The sequence below is a fragment of the Aquarana catesbeiana genome, unplaced genomic scaffold, assembly GCF_042186555.1.
Source record: "Aquarana catesbeiana isolate 2022-GZ unplaced genomic scaffold, ASM4218655v1 unanchor226, whole genome shotgun sequence".
NCBI lineage: Eukaryota > Metazoa > Chordata > Amphibia > Anura > Ranidae > Aquarana > Aquarana catesbeiana.
In genome coordinates, this window is record NW_027362653.1 from 1,920,426 (window position 1) to 1,940,956 (window position 20,531).

General features: G+C 44.6%; 1 protein-coding gene and 1 pseudogene across 1 annotated transcript in view; one reads left to right on the forward strand and one right to left on the reverse strand.

Annotated features, from left to right (window-relative positions):
• LOC141121596 (uncharacterized) overlaps window positions 1–20,531 on the forward strand; it is a 482,112-nt pseudogene that overhangs the window by 416,834 nt on the left and 44,747 nt on the right.
• LOC141121614 (uncharacterized) overlaps window positions 1–20,531 on the reverse strand; it is a 257,821-nt gene that overhangs the window by 81,893 nt on the left and 155,397 nt on the right. Inside the window, exons 3-8 of the mRNA XM_073611266.1 lie at window positions 15,764–15,898; window positions 15,554–15,677; window positions 15,340–15,437; window positions 14,996–15,250; window positions 14,765–14,906; window positions 10,024–10,875 (exon numbers count right to left, since the gene is read on the reverse strand). Coding sequence (XP_073467367.1) covers window positions 10,024–10,875; window positions 14,765–14,906; window positions 14,996–15,250; window positions 15,340–15,437; window positions 15,554–15,677; window positions 15,764–15,898 — 1,606 coding nt within the window. The remainder of the gene's footprint in view (window positions 1–10,023; window positions 10,876–14,764; window positions 14,907–14,995; window positions 15,251–15,339; window positions 15,438–15,553; window positions 15,678–15,763; window positions 15,899–20,531) is intronic.

Sequence of the window (20,531 nt, forward strand, 5' to 3'; positions counted from 1 at the left end):
TTAGTCTGAACCCAGGTTTAGACAGAATTTACCTTTTTTGGGGGTTTGGCACACTGCAGAACTAAATGGGTGTTTGAGTTGAATTTCTGACTGTCGTATTACTATACCTGTGAAATATGGCAGCCTCCTGCTTAGGCTGGTTGTTAGGGGGCCAGCATCCACCAGCGTCCCAACAATTGATGATATATCCCTACCTGTCCCATCCATCCGTTAACTGGGAGTTCCTGACTTTTTCCCCACCTACAACTTGCCATAGTCAGCAGGATACACTCCCTCCATTCACCTGATGAACATGTCTGAATAGACCATGGCTAGAGTTAGATAGAACTTGCCCTGGCTTGCCTCAGCATTCCGGCTCGTGATCACTACATGCTGAGTTTGGACTGGTTCCTTTGAGAGGTGTTTTGTCATCACTGGCTTACCTGATAACAATAGGGTGGATACAAGAGCTCAGACCCAGAATCCCCTTCCCTTCATGTGGTTTCTATTGCTTAAAGTGTTCCAAGATGGGACATCAGATATTGCCATGGAAACTTGCCGCCAAGCTGACCCAAGAGCCAGCGATCCTGGATACTAACCTCTTCTATGGCTCATTGTTGGCATGTCTCACTGCCAGATCGGAGACTGGGATGTGCTGCGGCCGGTGTGGCTGAGGAAGTGTCAAAGGCACACATCCAATTTTTTGCCCTGGACTTGCTGTGCATGCTGTAACACCTTGCTCTGTATGTGGCTGGTGGGTTCTGAGGAACTGATGGATCTTGGGACTGATGGCCTGTCCTCCACTGCTGCTGTCAGAGCATCTGCCTCACCAAGGGTGATCATTCCGGTTGCGGTGCTGCATGCCGTTCATGGTTTCCCCTGTCCCTCATCAGTTGGGCTTGAGGGACAATGCTTGGACTCCCCCACCAGGACCGGGGTTGAGTCTGTGCTGGGAGAACCCACAATGGGATCAACACATCAAAGGAGCCAGGAACAAGATCTCAGGAGAACCAACCATGGGATCAACACTTGCAAAGGAGCCAGGAACCAGATCTCAGGAAGTTACCTGCTGCCCTTGCTGACTCCCTCTGGGAATGAAGGAGCTTTGAGGCACCACTGGACACCTCCAAATTCCCTGACTTTAGTCCCTGTGCCTCATACTCCTTCATCCTGCCTGGGTTTCTTACCCCAACCCTGCTTACTACATTTAGTGACAATATTGCTGCACTTAAGTTGTAGTTGAGTTTCGGATCCTATTGTATGGGTTTATAATGTACTTTTTTTCTTTTTCAAAGTTGCATTACTAGTTAATACTTACTGCTAACTTAAAGTCACCTGGGATTTAGAGAGTTTTTGGGTGAACCGGGATGGCTCAATATAAAGAGGGGGGGGGGGGGGGGGGAGTGTAAGCAAATGCTTACAGGGTACCATTAAATGTATTTCTGCTGTTATATTAATTGCACTGTGTAGGTATGGAGATATTTAAGGCTGCCTGGGATAGGAAGGGGTTAAGCTGGATTCTGCCCTCCACCCTGTGCTGCTAAAAAGGGGGAAGGCTCTGCTCAGTGGGCTCTTTGCCATGGCTGCATGGGAAGGAGTTCAAGGACCGCCATGAAGATGTAACCACTAGCAACCTGCGAAGCACCCTCTAGGGCAGGGGTCTCCAAACTATGGCCCTCCAGTTGTTCAGGAAGTACAATTTCCATCATGCCTGGTCATGTCTGTGAATGTCAGAGTTTTCCAATGCCTCATGCATGCGAGCTCTGCAGGACGGTGCGCTTTAAAAAAAAATCTTATTTATTTTACTTTGTAGCACCCTGGTGTTTAGGAAGGGTTGCTCCTAAATTTACCTGCCAGGTATAGCTTGGTCCATTGTTAGGGATCAATTGATTTCATTTTAAGTCTGTAATTGCTGCATTTCTCTCTTTTGCCACTAGGTGGCTGGGTACCTGGTGGCATTAGATATGAGAAGGGCAATGCAAGGTCAGATTATTGGTATATGGGTTATGCCAGCCAATCGGCAGGGGTTTTCTTAAATACCTTGGCCTGCTGGGAGAACCTATATATTTGGGTGGAGTCAGGTGATCAGTGTTCTGTGCCACCTGGATGGCTGTCTGGGTGGATGTGTGTTGTTGTATGGCCCGGGCTGCTAGGCCAGAGTTTAGGCCTATCCCGGGCACATCTGGCTGCTAGGCTGGCCCATCCAGAAGCAAGAGAGCAGTGCAGGGTTGGGATTGCGGCTTGCAGCCCAACCAGAATTGCCGGCCGGAGAACCTGTCGTAGTCGGAAGTAGAGGAGAAGTAGTCGCCACTAACTGACCAACCACCTTATTACCAGGGACCACCGTGAGTAGCTGAAGCAAGTACCGGAGCAGAATTATCATCAACCGGGGATGGTGAAGAATCGGGAAACTTCAGTGGGTATCAAAAGCCAGGGACCCAGCCAGCGGAGGTGACGCTTGCAGAGCAGCCTTGTTTGTCAAGCCAGGGACTGAGAAGGCCAGTGGGGTGAAGCTTGAGAACCTTGAATCTATCTTGAATGCCAAGCTAGGGACCCAGCAGAGATGCGGGGGTGACGCTTGAGAAAAAGATACTACAGTGAAGATTGGAGGAGCTCACAGGATTCAGTGGCAGTGAATTATCTAGTCTAGTGAGAGAGACTGGGAGCTCAGTGGGCTGAATAATTTCAAGAAGTGATTGTAGTGGAAGTGAAGGAACTGTTACACTTTGTGTTAGAAACTGTTAAACACTGTTGCCATAGGAGACAGCATTCCTACACATGCAGATGTGGCGTCTTGCTGGAGGCCTTTCCCTGCATGGCTGTCCTCCTATTGAAGTCTCGGAGTTTGCCAATTAACATTGCAACTACCTCAGGGTGTCATGGCCCTAACCCTCTCTCCCCAAAGTTCTGTTAGGAGAAATAAAAATCTCTTCGCATGACATTTGTAGGACTTAAGCCCAGTCTACTGGTGACCTTTTTACTCCAAAGTTTTATCCCCCTTTCAACCTTCATAAATTACTCAATATAAAGGAATAGGAATATAAAGGAATAGTAGTGGTAAAAAACACACTTGTGCGTTTAATCAATCTTGTCTTTTGTGCAATTCTCCTTTAAGGGGGCGTGGCAAGGGGTGTGTCCTAGGCCTACATACTTTTCCTGATAGGTGCCCCTCATTCCCATCTCAAAAAGTTGGGACGTATGCCAATGTAAGGGACCACTACACTGACCACTGATATAAGAGGGTCCTTCTGCCAATGGTCACCTATTTATGGGACCACTATACTGATCACTGATATAAGAGGGTCCTTCTGCCAATGGTCACCTATTTATGGGACCACTATACTGATCACTGATATAAGGGGTCCTTCTGCCAATGGTCACCTATTTATGGGACCACTATACTGATCACTGATATAAGAGGATCCTGCTCCCATTTGGCACTAATGTAAGGGACCACTACACTGACCATTAGGAATGGGTTCCATGTTGTTTCTCAACAGAGGTTCAGACTGAATTTTGATTGTTTGAATCTTCGGGGAAACTAAATAGTTATTCAGCCGAGTTGAACCTATTACCACCGCTGCTAAATTTGAAAATTTGACTGCACACTCACCCCCTTCTCCTGGCCAGCCAGGCTGCATACTCAGGTTAAGGGTCTGATATGGATTTCTGGGGGGAACTCACACATTTTTTTTTTAACGTAAGGATTCCCATTAAAATCCATAGACTCAAAGGGGGGAGTTACTAAAACTGATGCACACAGAATCTAGTACAACTGTGCATTGGTTACCAATCTTCATGAACAGGGAATGTTCCAGTGGCGGTGCGTCCATAAGGGCGCGCGCCCTCTCTCCAGCCACCTCCTCTATGACCAATGGATAGATTCATAGCATGAATCTATCCATGGCCGCCGCTGTCACCACCTATTCGGGCGCCGGGCGCCTGAATTACAGCGGCAGGGGATGTTTTTGAAGCACCTGATTAGAGCCATAGGCTCTAATAGGCGTCGAAAAAGGTGACGCAGGTGTGTTAGCACAGCAAATTTATATTCACTTTCCTAACACTGAACCGCCTTTCCACCAATCAGGTGCTCGGGTCTGTTACCCGTCACCTGATTGGCTGAAACGACAGGCACTGTGATTGGACGCCTATCAGAAGGAGAGCACGGGAGGACACACATGGAGAACACCGCTCACCGTTGTGACCCCTGTGACCAAGACAGGGCGAGCTGGTCGGGGGGGGGTCACAGGGGCGCCATTCGATGGCACTGTGGCAGCATTTGATGGCACAGTGGCAGCATTCGATGGGCACAGTGGCAGTATTAGATGGGCACGGCAGCATTTGATGGGCACAGTGGCAGCGTTTGATGGCACATTGGCAGCGTTTGATGGGCACAGTGGGTGCGTTTGATGGGCACAGTGGCGGCATTTGATGGGTACAGTGGCTGTGTTTGATGGCACAGTGGCTGCAATTGATGGGCACAGCGAGGCTGCAATTAATGTTTTTTTTTTTTCAGAATTTTTTAGTTTGTTTACACCCCCCAAAAAATTTTGAGCACCAGCAGCCACTGGAATGTTCTGTATGTCTTTGCAGTTCTCTTTCTGCCCAAATGGTGATGGTGAGATGGAGGCAAGCCAAGTGGCATAATTCCAAGGCTTTTGTGGACAGAGGTAAGGAGCTTTTTAATGTTGGCAAGCATGCTGTGAAGCTCCTTCTTCAACATAATGACAATGAGGGGGAGAGAAATCCTCCAAACCTTCCTCCAATACTGCATCCATATCCTCATCATTCCCTTCTTTCTCTGTATCCTCTAGGACCGGCATATCGGGATATGACCCCGGTTGAGAAACTGGAGCGGGAGAAGAGGTGGGGCGTTCTATAGCTCTGGACAAAGATTGCCGTATTAATCTGTCCAAGGAACGATGACAAAAAAATCTGCTTTTCTCAGGTAGGCCACATATTGAGTTCCTAAGATAGAACTAGAAGCGAATACGAACATTGGTGTTAAAATCGAGTCCTGCTCTGGTGCAAGAGATGCATTGGCACTCTTATGCCCCGTACACACGATCGGACTTTCCGACAACAAAACCGTGGAATTTTGTTTGAAGGTTGTTGGCCCCCACTTGCCTTGCATACACAAATGTTGGCCAACAATTAGGAACATGGTGACACACAAGACGTACGACGAGCCGAGAAAAAGGAAGCTCAATAGCCAGTACGGCTCCTTCTGCTTGATTCCGAGCATGTGTGAACTTTTGTGCGTCAGACTTGTGTACACACGATCGGAAATTCTGACAACAAAATTTTTTGGGCGGAAAATTTGAGAATCTGCTAGCCAACATTTGTTGGCGGAAAGTCCGACAACAAATGTTCGATGGAGCATACACACGGTCGGACTTTCAGCCAACAAGCTCACATCCAACATCCGATCCTGTGTATGGGGCATTAGTGTTGCGCAGTACTTCAGCAAAGCATATGTTCATCTTTGATTTAGAATTGACTCCCTTTTGCCTGGTCTCAACTATAGCTACAAGTGAGGGTATTCCTTTGTGAAGCACTCATGGAGTAGGGTGTGGGAGATAGGGTAAGTGTGTATGGAAGGAGTAAGCCTAGTGGTGAAAGGGTGGCAGGAAGCATCTGAATAGCATCTCCCTTTTGCCTGGTCTCAACCATAGCTACAAGTGAGGGTACTCCTTTGTGAAGCACTCATGGAGTAGGGTGTGGGAGATAGGGTAAGTATGTATGAAAGGAGTAAGCCTAGTGGTGAAAGGGTGGCAGGAAGCATCTGAATATCTTATAGGGACAACAAGCTGAAGTGACCTTAAAGTGTGTACCCAGTGGTCTGATGTAACACCTGGTCATGCACTGAGAATGAGCTCTGAGGGGTTGAAATTTAGCACCAAATTTGAAGTTCCACATTCCAAACATAGCTCCATTTATACGGTAACCGTCAGATGTACAGGGTAACTCTGTCTTACCTGTCCAAGATGCTGGAGTGCATATAAAATCCAAGCTTCTCCTGTCACAGTGGGACAGGGTTCCAAAGCCATGGACCACGGGCCTGGACCTGTATTGCATCATGTGGCAAACTCAACAAGTTGTGCCAATGTCAGAGCCCCAGGCGGGATCCAGTGTCTGAAGCAACATTTCAGGCCATCTGGCAGTGTGGGGTCTAGATACGGCTCCCAAGGTTCTACCGCGCTTGCACTGATTTTGATACACTGCTTCTGTATAGGTGTAATGAGTGTGGTGTTCATTGAAGAATTCAAATAGAATTAAAGATAACAAACTGTGAAGCTGATTGATCCGGGAAGGGGAAGAGGTCCATCACCTTCAGACACTAGCATAAAACGGAGGGCTCACAGAGTGGGGAAAGGGTTATCGAAGTAGTTCCCCAAGGGATGTCCTCAAAAGTTTACCAGTGTCCAATCACCTGAAGGTACATGCCTATAACCCATGGTCTATGAATATTTTGCCTGCATCCTGTACTCTACAATTAAGATGTTAAAGTTACTCCAAAGCACTTAAATTTACTCCAAAGCCCCCATGTATATACACATACAAATGTGAACACACAGGCGCCTGCATATATTGCGCTACACACATTACATATCACCATGAACTGCAGAGTGAGAGCAATAATTCCAGGCCCATTATTAACAATTAACTCTAAGCTGATGACCTGTAGGGGCTTTTGTAGCATTATCATTGGGCCATTTTTGGGTACCGTTTGTTGTCATTTCATCAGAACACACCATTTTTTTTTAAATAAATTCTTAATTGGAGAGAAAAGAACAATCCAGAAGGTACACAATATTGTCAAAAGTAATGGGACACCTGACTTTACACGCACATGAACTTTAATGGTATCCCGCTCTTATGCCCCGTACACACGGTCGGATTTTCCAACGGAAAATGTGCGATAGGACCTTGTTGTCGGAAATTCCGACCGTGTGTGGGCTCCATCACACATTTTCCAAAATCCGTTGTCGGAAATTCCGATCGTGTGTACACAAATCCGACCGGACAAAGTGCCACGCATGCTCAGAATAAATAAAGAGATGAAAGCTATTGGCCACTGCCCCGTTTATAATCCTGACGTACGTGTTTTACGTCACCGCGTTTACAGCGATCGGATTTTCCCGACAACTTTGTGTGACCGTGTGTATGCAAGACAAGTTTGAGCCAACATCCGTCTGAAAAAATCCTAGGATTTTGTTGTCGGAATGTCCGAACAAAGTCCGACCGTGTGTACGGGGCATTAGTCCGTAGGGTTCAATATTGAGTTGGCCCATCCTGTGCAGCTATAACAGCTTCAACTCTTCTGGGAAGGCTGTCCACAAGGTTTAGGAGTGTGTCTATGGGAATGTTTGACCATTCTTCCAGAAGTGCATTTGTGAGGTCAGGCAATGATGTGGAAGGCCTGGCTCACAGTCTGCGCTCTAATTTATCTCAAAGGTGTTTTATTGGGTTGAGGTCAGGACTCCAAATTCACTCATCCATGTCTTTATGGACCTTGCTTTGTGCACTGGTGCGCAGTCATGTTGGAACAGAAAGGGGCCAACCCCAAACTGTTCCCACAAAGTTGGGAGCATAAAATTGTCCAAAATGTCTTGGTATGCTGACGCCTTAAGAGTTCCCTTCACTGGAACTAAGGGGCCAAGCCAAACCCCTGAAAAACAACCCCACATCATAATCCCCTCTCCTAAATGATTTGGACCAGTGCACTAGTGTTGCACCAATATCGGTGCCCTTACTAAGCATTTGCACGAGTACTTGCTCCAATAATAAAACTGGTACCTTAAGGCTTGGTTCACAATGTGATTTTAAGAAATCGCATCTGTGCCCAAGCCAGGTGTTAAAGAGGAGGACCCTCATGTCCTTAACAGGTCCTTAACTGCGGTACTGCAACATTGTACCCAAATTAAATTTATATAATTTTTTTTTTCACACAAACAGAGCTTTCTTTTGTTGGTATTTGATAACCACTGGGCTTTTTATTTTTTATTATATAAACGAAAAAAGAATGTTCTGTTTTTTTTTTTTTTTTTAATCAAAATTTTCAAACATTTTCTACTTTCTGTTATAAAGCATATCTAATTAAAAAAAAAAAACATCAAATTTCTTCATAAATTCAGGCCAAAATGTTTTCTGCTACGTGTCTTTGGCAAAAAAAAAACCCACAATAAGTGTATAGTAATTACTTTGTGTGAAAGTTATAGTGCCTACAAACTGTGACATCTATATTTGAAAATTGATCAATCCTGATGTACTGACGGCCCATCTCATTTCTTGAAATGTCAGGACAGTACAAATACCCCTAAATGACCCCTTTTTTGGAAAGTAGACAGTCCAAGGTATTTAGTATGAGGCATGGTGAGTTTTTTTAAGTTGTAATTTTTTTGTTACAATGTTTTAGAAAATGAAGAAATTAAATAAACATGTTTTTTTACATACTGTCATGAGTGCAGTACAGCATCATCATATGAGTGGTGTGGTGGATGTGATCGGGGATAGACTGGTGACATTATGTAAAAAATAAATAAATAAATAATTTTTTTCTAAACTTTTTTTTTCACATACTGTTGTCAGAGTAGCTCAGTGTCACCATAGTAGGGGGGGGGGGGTCAGGGATTTATTTTTGCTACACTGTTATTGCCTATATGCTGATCACTGTATAAGCAATAGTTTTAGCTGTCATGAATAGGTTAACCATCCATGAACAGCTTTCTGATTGCTGTGATTTGTGATTGGCTACAGCTAATCACATGGTACAGGCAGCCAGGTACCATGTAATTGCTGTGGGCCATTCACAGATCACAACAGAAAGCAAGCTGTTTACGAATGTAAATCCATTTATGACAGGTTGTTTACACTGGTATCATGTGATCTTTATGACCAGTCATAGAGATCACATGATACCAGGTTACCAGTAACCGTGATCCGCTTTGTCCAGTGGACACAGTGGTCACAGGAGGAGGGTGCTGCATGTTCCTAAATGGGATCAGGAGCAATCGTGTAAATACGTGACTAAGCCTGCCTTTGCTGCTCCATAGCAGTAACGGAGGAGAAAACAGCAGCACACTGATCTTCCCACTGAATGGCTGTGCCAGGGAGGGAGGGGGGGGGGTGCCAGCACAGCTAGAGAACTGACTATGCTGTGCTCTCCTGCCTAGTGTGGACAGTTTTTCAAAGGAAAGCAGAGGGACTGGCAGAAATCCCAAGGATTTCACACAAAGGTAGCAATACAAAAAGAACAGGATAATTTTCTCATACAATACATGGTACAGCAGGCATATATCAGGAATATGAAATGCTGGGTTTACCGTACATATTCTTTAATTAACATAGTGATTTTCTATGATCCTCAGGTATAATGCATTTTTCCTGAAATACAAAAGTAATTGAAAAATAAAAGCAATACGGCATTATGGCCATTAGATGGAGCCAATGATTATAGGAAATCACTACATAAAATAAAATACGTTCAATGTTCATCATGGCTGGCCGATTGCTGGTCCTGTTCTTTCAACAATTTTTAGAAAAATAGACCTCTAATTGTTTGTGAAAGATTACACCACAAAATGTACTCAGCCAATGAAATGTAATGACTCCATTTGTATTTTTCTAATGCTATCAATGGCCAACACGGTACAACACTTCATCCATGTCTTTGGTGATCTCTGATCTCCTTATAAACTGTTTCTTACATGATGAAGATCAGCCATGGAGTATATCTGAGGTGTATATCAGGGTGTGCTTCTTCCCCACATGAGAGCTGTGATGTCCAGCAACATTCATATAGATGACATTTCCCACACTCAAGGCACTAATACACCTCGAGGGTTGTGTGGGATCCCTGATGTACAGGAAGACGGGACTTCAGTGAGGAACAAATCCCTCACTCAAGACAGGAAAGTGGCTTCTCCTCCATGTGAGATCTCTGATGTTTGTAAAAATTGGTCTTATCTGAAAAACATTTCCCGCACCCAGGACAGGAATATGGCTTCTCCCCCGTGTGAGATCTCTGATGCTTGTAAAGACTGGATTTCTGTGAAAAACATTTCTCACACTCAGGACAGGAATAAGGCTTCTCCCCTGTGTGCAATCTTTGATGTGTGTAAAGATTGGGCTTTTGTGAAAAACATTTCCCGCACTCAGAACAGGAAAAAGGTTTTTCCCCCGTGTGGGACCTTTGATGTATGACAAGTTCTGATTTCCGTGCAAAACATTTTCCGCACTCAGGACAGAAATATGGTCTTTCACTCATGTGTAGTCTCTGATGTTTGTAAAGATTAGACTTATCTGCAAAACATATCCCGCACTCAGTACAGGAATAAGGCTTTTCCCCCGTGTGAAACCTCCGATGTTTGACAAGTTCTGATTTTTGCACAAAACATTTCACACACTCAGAACAGGAATATGGCTTCTCTCCTGTGTGAGATCTCTGATGTGTGATAAGATTGCATTTCTGTGAAAAACATTTCCCACACTCAGGACAGGAATAATGTTTTTCCCCTGTATGCAATCTCTGATGTGTGGAAAGAGATGACTTATGTGAAAAACATTTCCCACACTCAGAACAGGAATGTGGCTTCTCCCCTGTGTGAGATCTCATATGCTCATTAAGATCAGATTTATAATGGAATCTCTTCCCGCACTCAGTACAGGAAAACCTCTTATCTGTTGGAAGGACGGCACCGTCCCTCACAGTCTGAGGTTCCTCAGGATAAGAGGAATACGATGGACCATCTACACTGTGTGGTGCCGGATGGACATTTGAGGTAGTCGGGTTTTCTCCTGGACTATACTGTGTGATGTCCTCATCTTCTACTTTACAGTCTGGAGACAAAGTGAGACAATCCTCTGAGGTTTTCCTCATCTCCCGTCCATCTACTAAAATAAAAATAAAAACATTATTACTAGACATGAGCAGATTGGTTCCCCTAAACCAGGACTCCGCCCACATCAGGCAGCTTTGTCTCTGAGAATCTTACAATTCCCCCCTCAAGGTAACAGTAAATGGGTCCTCTGATCTCCTACCAGTTCATTTCTTTATTCCTGGACCTTAGTCAGAGAGTGAGGAAACAATGAGAACTGTCTTTTATAGGAGTGACAGTGATGAGAGCATTAAAGGACAAGTATCCCCACCCCCACTATTTTTCATTGCCATCTTCCCAACACAAGAAGTACTGCATTTTCGTATTCAGTCCATGATTTAGTCAGGAATAACAGCAGGTCAGTTAGTGAGGATGGGGGAGAACAACTAAGATGAAGTCTGGACTGATCCTGAAAACCACTGTGACAGAGGCTTTAAGAGGAGACTAGGGGCAAGCCTCCTACCCACTGATTATGGCCCATGGAGGAGACTGGGGATTTTGTCTGCTTCTCCCGGCCAGAGCATGGAAACAGCTCAATTCAGCATCTGATCCCAAGAAGAGAGCAGATCATTCTCTAATGATGGACAACAACGTGATGAATGCTGGATTCTCTGAAATAAAGCTTTCCTTCTGGAGTGGATGGAGAGGTGTAATATTAATCTTGTACAGGTTAATGGTCAGAGGAAATATGGTGGCCCTCCTGCAGACTGGGTTGGAGAAGCCTCCTACTTGGGACAGAAATATGTATCAACAATATCCCTCAATAAATCTATGAAGATAAATTAATACCACTTTTTCAGCCTGTTGGAACATTGTATGATTGTAATATGTGGATAGATTACACAAAGCCAAACACCTGACCTGTCTAGGTGACTAATTGTTAATTAGCTTACAATTTAATTAGATCATTGTTTCTCAACCTTTTTTCGGTCAAGGCATCCTTTAAAATTATAGACAATCTCAAGGTACCCCATTCTAAAATGTAAAAAACTATTCTAACAGCTTTACATAATGCAGTGAGATACACACATAGAACACCCAACGTTAGAGGTGATTTATTCTTCCAAAGCAAATGCACCTTCGCACACTGGTACTGACTAGTATTCCAATGTTTCTCTTCTCCCTCAATTTTTCTCCATCAGTCAGCTAATGTCACCCCAGTGCTGAGGGAGAGGGACACAGGAGGGTCAAGCAAGGATGCTGTGGAAGCAACAGACATCCTCCTTATTACCTGATGACACCATTGGTTGTTAGGATGCCAGTGTCTAGAAAGTTGTAATGGTGCATAATGAAAACCCGTGGCTTTGTGTAACTAAAGGGCAGGCTTGATCTACCAGCTGGCTTGTATACAATTTTTGATCAATTTTCAGGCATTTTGCCAAGGCACCCTGGTTGAAAAAAGCTGAATTAGATCATTGTTTATGTTGGCTCTTCATTACTGTTTAGTTTGCATTGTCATGCTAATAGCCTCAAGAGGGGAATGTCCTCCTGGGGGGTATAAAGTATGTGTCTGAGTTTTAATAAAGGGAGTTCTAGTTTGCACCTAAGCTAGTGTCGTCTAGTTCTTGGTCGCTCAGCTATCATACCTGGTTCCAGACTGGAGGAAACCGTATACTGACAGAAGCACCCAAACTGGGTGCTGGACAGTCCATCACATTTGGTGGAAGCAGTGGGATGCTTCCTGCAGTCTGGGACATCCAAATCCACGCAGGGATCAGAGGTCCGGTTAGCAGTAGAGGAGAGGTACAAATACCAGCCACCATGGAAGAGGAATTCTTAAGGAGGCTGCAAGAGATGTGGGTGCAGCACAGAAGACCAGTGCCAATGCAGGTCCTGCTGGGATGGTTTGGCTCTGTCCACCGGCAACTCTGGAAGGAAGAGCTGGACCGAGAGCAGCGCCACCAGGGACAAATTCTCCCCTCTGTCCACGAAAGGTACTGGTTGCAATACAAAGTGTGAGTGCTGCTATTGGGGGGAACAACCACACAAGGAGAGGACAGCTGAGTTAAGCAGGCTGGTCCGGGCAGAGATGTGGCAGATGGGAGCTACAGAGCCCTCACATGTGCCCTTGGACAGCAGACAATAGACTCACAGAAGGCTTTGGCTATGGCTGCTTGGGGCTGTTGTATGGAAGGCTGTCAGGGGACCATGACTTTGGGGGTGATCTGGAGTGACATTTGGAGGAAATCATGGAGTACAGAGACCAGATGTTGAACATCTTGGAAGTACACTGAGCACAGGAAGATTTGGAGTTTCTAGCCGTCCAGCAATGGCAGCTGGAGATCGCTTACAGATGCTGCTAGACTCTGGGCTCCCTTTGCCTGGGACTATCAGGAGGTACCAGCCAACAGCTCTGAAATCCCAGCTGAAGTGTCGGCAATGGGGCAGAGAAACAGTGTGCTTTGCTCATCTCCACCCGCATCTATGGAAGTGGAGCTCTTATGGAGGAGTCATATGTTGACTCACCTTGACGAACCTGTTTCTGCACAGGATGAGGGGGGGATGGAGGAATGCGTCTGTCCAGCAGCCGGATGGGGGAATGGGAGATGGAGCAGCCAGCTCATCGTGGTCGTCCTCTCTCCCCAGCTGCAGATTCATAGGCCGGGAGAGAAGGTGGTCATCCACCATCCCCAATGGTAGGGACTCAGGAGCAAAGGAAGTCATCCTTGCTCCACAGCAGGAGTCCAGGACTCCAGGAGATGGAGCAACTGGCTCATCTCTCCAGCGGCAGTTCATGGACCTGGGAGAGGAAGTGGTTGCCCACCCTTCCCAGTGGCAGTTCAAGATAAAGAAAGGGGAAGAAGCCATTCCCCCTCCCCAGCGGCAGGCCAAGGACCAATGAAAGGAGGTGGTTGTCCTCCCTCCCCAGCAGCAGATCCACAGTCTAGGAGTGGAGGAAGCCAGACTCCCTCCCTAACAGTTAGCTGGAGCGGATGGGTCCCTAGCAGAAGTGCTGGCATCAGGGCAGAGTGCTATCAACCTCTGTCCAGCATTGGCAACAACTCTGGAGCCCCAGGGAGTCACGACAAGTGGCCCCTCTCCCTAGCGACAGGCTGATGTAGTGAAGCTCTTACTTTACTACATTCCATAGGCAATAGGGCAGAGCGCCACTGGCCTCTGCCTAGTACTTACGGTGTCTCCATGGCTCCTGGGAGCCGGGAAAGTTTGCTCCAGCAGCAGACTGAATGGTAAAGACCACCCGCTGGCAGCCAGTGTCCATGACCTTTGTCCCACATCTACGGATGACAACCCTTCCCTGCAGCCAAGAGTGGAGATCATGTGGACTGAATGTATAGGTTCACTCTGCCAGACTAACACACGTCAAGACCAGGTGGAGGTCTGGGACCTTGTTAGTTTACCTTTGATGGGGAGAAATGTGACAGACCAAACTGGCAAGGAGGCTTTTGGAGGGAACTAGGGGGAAGTCTCCTACCCACTGATTATGGCCCATGGAGGAGACTGGGGATTTTGTCTGCATCTCCCGGTCAGAGCATGTTAATTGTTAATTAGCTTATGGTTTAATTAGCTCATGGTTTATGTTTATGTTGGCTGTTCATTACTGTTTACAGTTTGAATTGTCACGTGGATATACTCAAGAGGGGGATGTCCTCCTGGGGGGTCTAAAGTATGTGTCTGAGTTTTAATAAAAGGAGTTCAAGTTTGCGCCTTAGCTAGTGTCCTCTAGTTCTTGGGTGCTGAGCTATAATACCTGGTTCCAGACTGGAGGAACCTATATAATTATGGAAGCACCCAAACTGGATGCTGTATGGTCTGTCATAACCACCATCATTGGGTTATTGACTCCTTATGCCGCGTACACACGAGCGGACTTTCCGGCAGACTTGGTCCGGCAGACCGGACTCCGCAGTATGGGTGGAGATATGTATTTAGTGTTAATGACCCACCTGTGCTGATCTCTGTAGGAGTTTCCTCCTTTATAAATGTCCTCATTATTCCATCCTCTTCCATAGACTGCTGATCATCTCTCACATATGTCTCTTCTTCTTCTGTTTTAACCTCAACTTTCGAATCTCTCAGATTTCCACTCTGAATATATAGTAAAAATGACATAAATTGTAACAATACAGATAATGTACAGATCCTAATGATGCTATCAGTGATTGTTCCTCATCTACCTGATCACGTTTTGCGTAGTTGTGATCTTCCTGTGTGGAATCCCGGGAATACAGAGGACAGGGACATCTCTCTGGTGGGTTTCTGTAGCTGGATGACTCCACCATGCTGTTCTTGTACAGATCCTTGTGTCCTTTTGTGTCCTCCTCTATAAATGTCCCCATTAGTCCATCTTCCTCCATAGGTATGTGAGGGATGATCAGCAGTTTTTCTTCTTCTGCTTTACCCTCAACTTTAGAATCTCTCAGGTTTCCATTCTGAATATATAATAAAAATAACATCAATTGTAACAATGCAGATAATGTACAGATCCTAATGATACTATCAGTGTTTGTTCCTCATCTACCTGATGATGGTGAGGGATGGTGTGATCTTCCTGTGTGGAATCCCGGGAATACAGAGGACGGGGACATCTCTCTGGTGGGTTCCCATTACTGGATCCATCTGTAGGAAACACACACACTGACTGAATACATTGTTTCTATGTGTTTATCAGATGATGGGGGATCTAGGTGGACCCTCCGTACTGCTCTCTCCTTTACAATAAAGTCTCCTCTTACCCGGTGATGTGAGGGGCGGCTGATTGTCCATCATGACGTCCTTGTAGAGATCATTGTGTCCTTCTAAATACTCCCACTCCTCCATGGAGAAATAGACAGTGACATCCTGACACCTTATAGGAACCTGACACACACAATGATACAGTCACCATCCAGACACATCCCTTGTCTGTTACTGGATAATGTCCCAGAATTCCCAGCACCGCTCACCTCTCCTGTCAGCAGCTCCATCATCTTCTTGGTGACTTCTAGAATCTTCTCCATGTTGTGTCTCTCAGGTTTTAGGGAGTCACATGGAGGCACTGTGATGGTCATATGATCACCTGACTTCACAAGAGGAAATCTCTGTATTAGACAACCAATAGGAATATCATGTTAGAATCCCAGAATCCTCCTCACCTCTCCAGTCAGGTCTGTGTTTTAATAATACAGATAAGAGTGATGTCATGTGACCTCCCAGAATCCTCCTCACCTCTACGGTCAGGTCTGTGTTTTATTAATAGAGATAAGAGTTATGTCATGTGACCTCCCAGAATCCTCCTCACCTCTCCAGTCAGCAGGTAGATGATCTCCAGGGTGAGGTTTAGTATCTTCTCAGTCATGTGACTCCGGTCCTCCTCCATCCTCAGGGGTGCCGTCATTTGATCTATACAGGTCTCCTTGTAGGAAATGAAAGTAAGAATTATTTGGATGGTTTTGGTCACACAATAATAGGATGTGGATATGAGGGGGGGTAATGGGGGGTAGGGTCGCTGTACATTTAAGAACTACTACCCCAATGGGAACATATTTAGGCTGAACTGTTTAGTGTTTGATAGAAATTCCTATTTCTCTGTTGGGTTTGTTTTATTTCTAAACTGTTTTTTATTAGGTACCACTTACCCCTGAAGGGGTCACTGGAAATAACATAGATCTCCCTTACCTGTCCAGAGGCTGCCAGCCCAGGTACAAGCTCCAGAACACTCTGACAAAACTCAGGCTCCATCTAGGGGTGTCTTTTTAATGTAGAGGGAACAGCCCTCTAGTCTGAGACTCTGTATGAGCAGTCACAGCCCTTGCAGCAACCTCTGGCGTTTAACCATCAAAGTACTGGCACCCCTGGAGCTCTAGGGAAAAGGTCCTCTTCACAATGTCAGCTTCCCTATGACACTCTTCAATTGAAATGGGTCCCTCTCCAGTCCAGCTCCCAAGTTAGCGTCTTCCAGCAAGTTAAAACCCAAAGTAACAGAATGCCTCCTGCGCATAAGTGTGATAGCCTGGTACAGTTGTAAAGGATGACTTTACATTGCTGGGGAATGCTTTAATCCTTGCTGCCCTCTAGGACTGGGAATGTTCCAATGTCACTTCAAAAACACAAACAAAAGTGGGTGCACCAGCCTAGTGTATTATGCCACAGCATTTATTTTAAATCTCATAAATAATACACACAAATATGTGAATTAAAAAATGTTCATCAAGCAACTCATCGATAGCCCAATAGTCCTTGACTCAGTATTCTCCAGAAAGCAGGGGGATCTCACCAGGCTAAAGCGTGTCAAAGGAGACCCCTTCTTCATCAGAGCCAAGCCAAACAAGTTCCTTTAACTGAACTTAAAATCTCTTACACATCATGAGGACCCGGCGCACCACCCCTTGAATGGACGGGGACCAGTGGAAAAAGGTAGAGGGACCTGCCCACTGAGACTAAAGGTTCTGTCATGGCTGACTAGAGATGCACGATTAATCTTTAAGAATCGTTATCGCAATTTTTTTCCCCTGTTGCAATCTTGATAAAGTATTTCCAGATTCTTTCTATGGAGAGAATTCTCTCTGTTCTGCTAAAGCCGACAGCCGTCAAAAGAAAGGAAAAAAAAACGGGCAGTCTGCCAAAAATCACAAGATTCTTTAGCAGTGGAACATAAGTATAAACATTGTAACGATTTGTCCTTTAGATCAAAGGAATAGACTTCTGTGTGTAAATGAGGGAAGTTTAACCACTTAAACACTAAACCTTTTTTTGACATTTGTTGCTTTCAAGTTAAAATCTTTTTTTTTGCAAGAAAATTACTTAGAACCCCCAAAAATTATTATGTATATATATATATATATATATATATATATATATATATATATATATATATATATATATATATATATATTAGTAGAGACCCTAGAGAATAAAATGGTGGTTGTTGCAATATTTTATGTCACACTGTATTTGCGCAGCAGTCGTTCAAATGCAGTTTTTTGGGAAAAAAATTACACTTTAATGAATTTTTTTTTTAAATAACCAGTAAAGTTAGCCCAATTTTTTTTTTGTATAATGTGAAAGATTTTACGCAACGAGAATCGTGATCTTTTTATTCTAAGCAAAAGAAATTGTGATTCTCATTTTGGCCAGAACCGTGCAGCTCTACGGCTGACTATAACAAGCAACAGCGACAAAAGCTTAATTCGCTAACAATAGGATTAAGTGGAATAGATAAAATAATAGAGTAAATTTAGAGTACTAAATAGAGTAAATTAAAACAAAAAAAATAAAATAAAATGAATGTATTTCGGTAGTAAATTTATGCCCTGTACACACGACCGGTTTTGCTGTCGGAATAAAACTCTGAAGGTTTTTCCGACGGAATTCCGCTCAAGCTGTCTTGCATACACACGGTCACACTAAATTCCGACAGTCAAGAGAGCGGTGACGTAAAACACGTACGACGGGACAACACGTACAACGTCTCGTACTTGCTTCAGAGCATGTGTCATTTTTGGTACGTCGGAACAGCATACAGACGAGCGGTTTTCCCGAAAAATATAGAACATGTTCTCTATCTAAGTCCATCTGAATTTTCAACGTAAAAAGTCCGATGGGGCATACACACGGACGGAATATACGATGAAAAGCTCCCATTGGACTCTTTCTGTCGGAAATTCCGACCGTGTGTACAGGGCATAGACTACTCTAGTATGATCTATTTTTATAACCCCATCTCCTGGTGTTCTATACCAGGTTACTTTGTGACATAAGTATTAGGGGAGGCTGCTGCACACAGAAGGTTTTTTATCTTAATGCATAGAATGCATTAAGATAAAAAACCTCATGGCTTTACAATCACTTTAAACACAACACTGTCCATGGAAAGTATGCTACGTCTGGCAATCTTTCCCCATGTATTCCCCTGGGTGTGCTGAGGTACTCACACTGTCCTTTGTTCCCCGCTGCACTGGGCAAGACTCCTGTTCAGGCTTCCAACTGATCAGATCTTCCCATGCCAGGCTGGATGTCAAAAGGTAAGCGAGACTCCTCTCTTATCCTTCCTCTCCTCAGCTCCAGACTAGAGGTAGATCCTCCCAGGTCACACAACAGCAAACTCAGCACTCCATCTTTCACCTGATTCCCTAGCTGCTCAGGCTCCACCATATTCATGGGCAGGTTCAGCCACCCTGCCAGGCCTCCTGCCTGGGGATTGGTCCAAACTCCCATCAACATTTAGACCCAGCCTCTTTACCGGCCCTGCAGACCAGTCCTTTATAACCTCCCTCTGGTTCTGGAGGTCCCTGGAAACTATTAGAAGCTAGTGGGCGGCCACTAGCTTCTAAAAGTTTCCAGGGACCTCCAGAACCAGAGGGAGGTTATAATGGACTGGTCTGTAGAGCCTTTCAGCCTGACCGGAATCTGAGTTCCAAAATACATTTACCTATACTAGTTGCACACTAGTTGGAAGGTGCTACACTCACATACCTCTGTATTTTGTGCCTGTAGGAATGAAGCCTCGAGAGTTCTCGGGGGAAAAATTCAAGTGGGTAGACTAAATTAGCAGAAAGAGCTCAATAATGCCATTCTTTTTTTAACTTATAACAAACTTTTTATTTGCAAGATTGTACATAATACATGGAAAGCATTGGTATACATGTTTAACATCTTACAGAAGATATTCCGCATTCAAAAAACATGATACACATATATTACTATCATGTAGTTAGTTCTGTAGGTTCATATATAATCCGTACACTTCCACACTCATATTTAGTAAATATCAGGATAAGCACCGTTTATATGCATGTCATAGACTCTTGTAACCATCTATCCCATATTCTGTTATACTTGTTTGGACAACCTCTGTTAATATAGAGGAATTTTTTATATGGAAGGGTTGTGTTAATGTCTCTTTTCCAGTCCACCAATTGAGGGGGTTCGGATCTCATCCATTGTCTGGCAATAATTTTCCTAGCTGAAAATAAAGTTTCATGTAGGAATATTAGTGTGAATTTGTCTAGTACATCTGGAAAAATTCCCAGTAGGCATTGTTTTGGGTCAAGAGTTAATGGGGACCCCATGTCGTCATGCAAGAAGGCAACTATTTGTTTCCAGTAATCTTGTATCTTCTGACAAGACCATATAAGGTGAAAGAATGTGCCTGTTTCAGTTCCACACATTGGACATGTGATGGATTGACTTCTTTTATATCTAGCTACCCTAAGAGGAGTGAGGTATGCACGATGAAGTATAAAGAGTTGGGACAGTCTGTCTGAAAGTTTGGGTGAAACCAACTTGCATGTTTCCAGGGCCTCCTCCCACTCCTCATCCTCCATCCTCCCAACCTCCCTCTCCCATCTTGGTTTCAATGCGTAAGCTGATTTTGCAGAGGCAGGGGCGGATAGCATGTTGTAAAAACAGGAAATTAGTTTTTTTGATTCTGTATCCTTGACTATGGCTATAATAGCGTTAGGAGTGGGCTGAGGAAGGTCCCGTGAAAACTGCGTTTGGATCGCATGGCGGATCTGGAGATAACAAAAAAACATTTGATTCGGAATCTGGAACTCCATCTTAAGTGCCTCAAACGTTTTAAAAGTTCCATTTGTGAACAAATGGTGTAAATAGTATATGCCCTTGGCTGCCCATAAGCCTGAGTTCTGGACTCCATTAAGTTCCTGCATCTTGTTATTATGCCAAAGTGGTGTATAGTCATTAAATGATGGTATCTCTAGTTTAGAGGAGGCT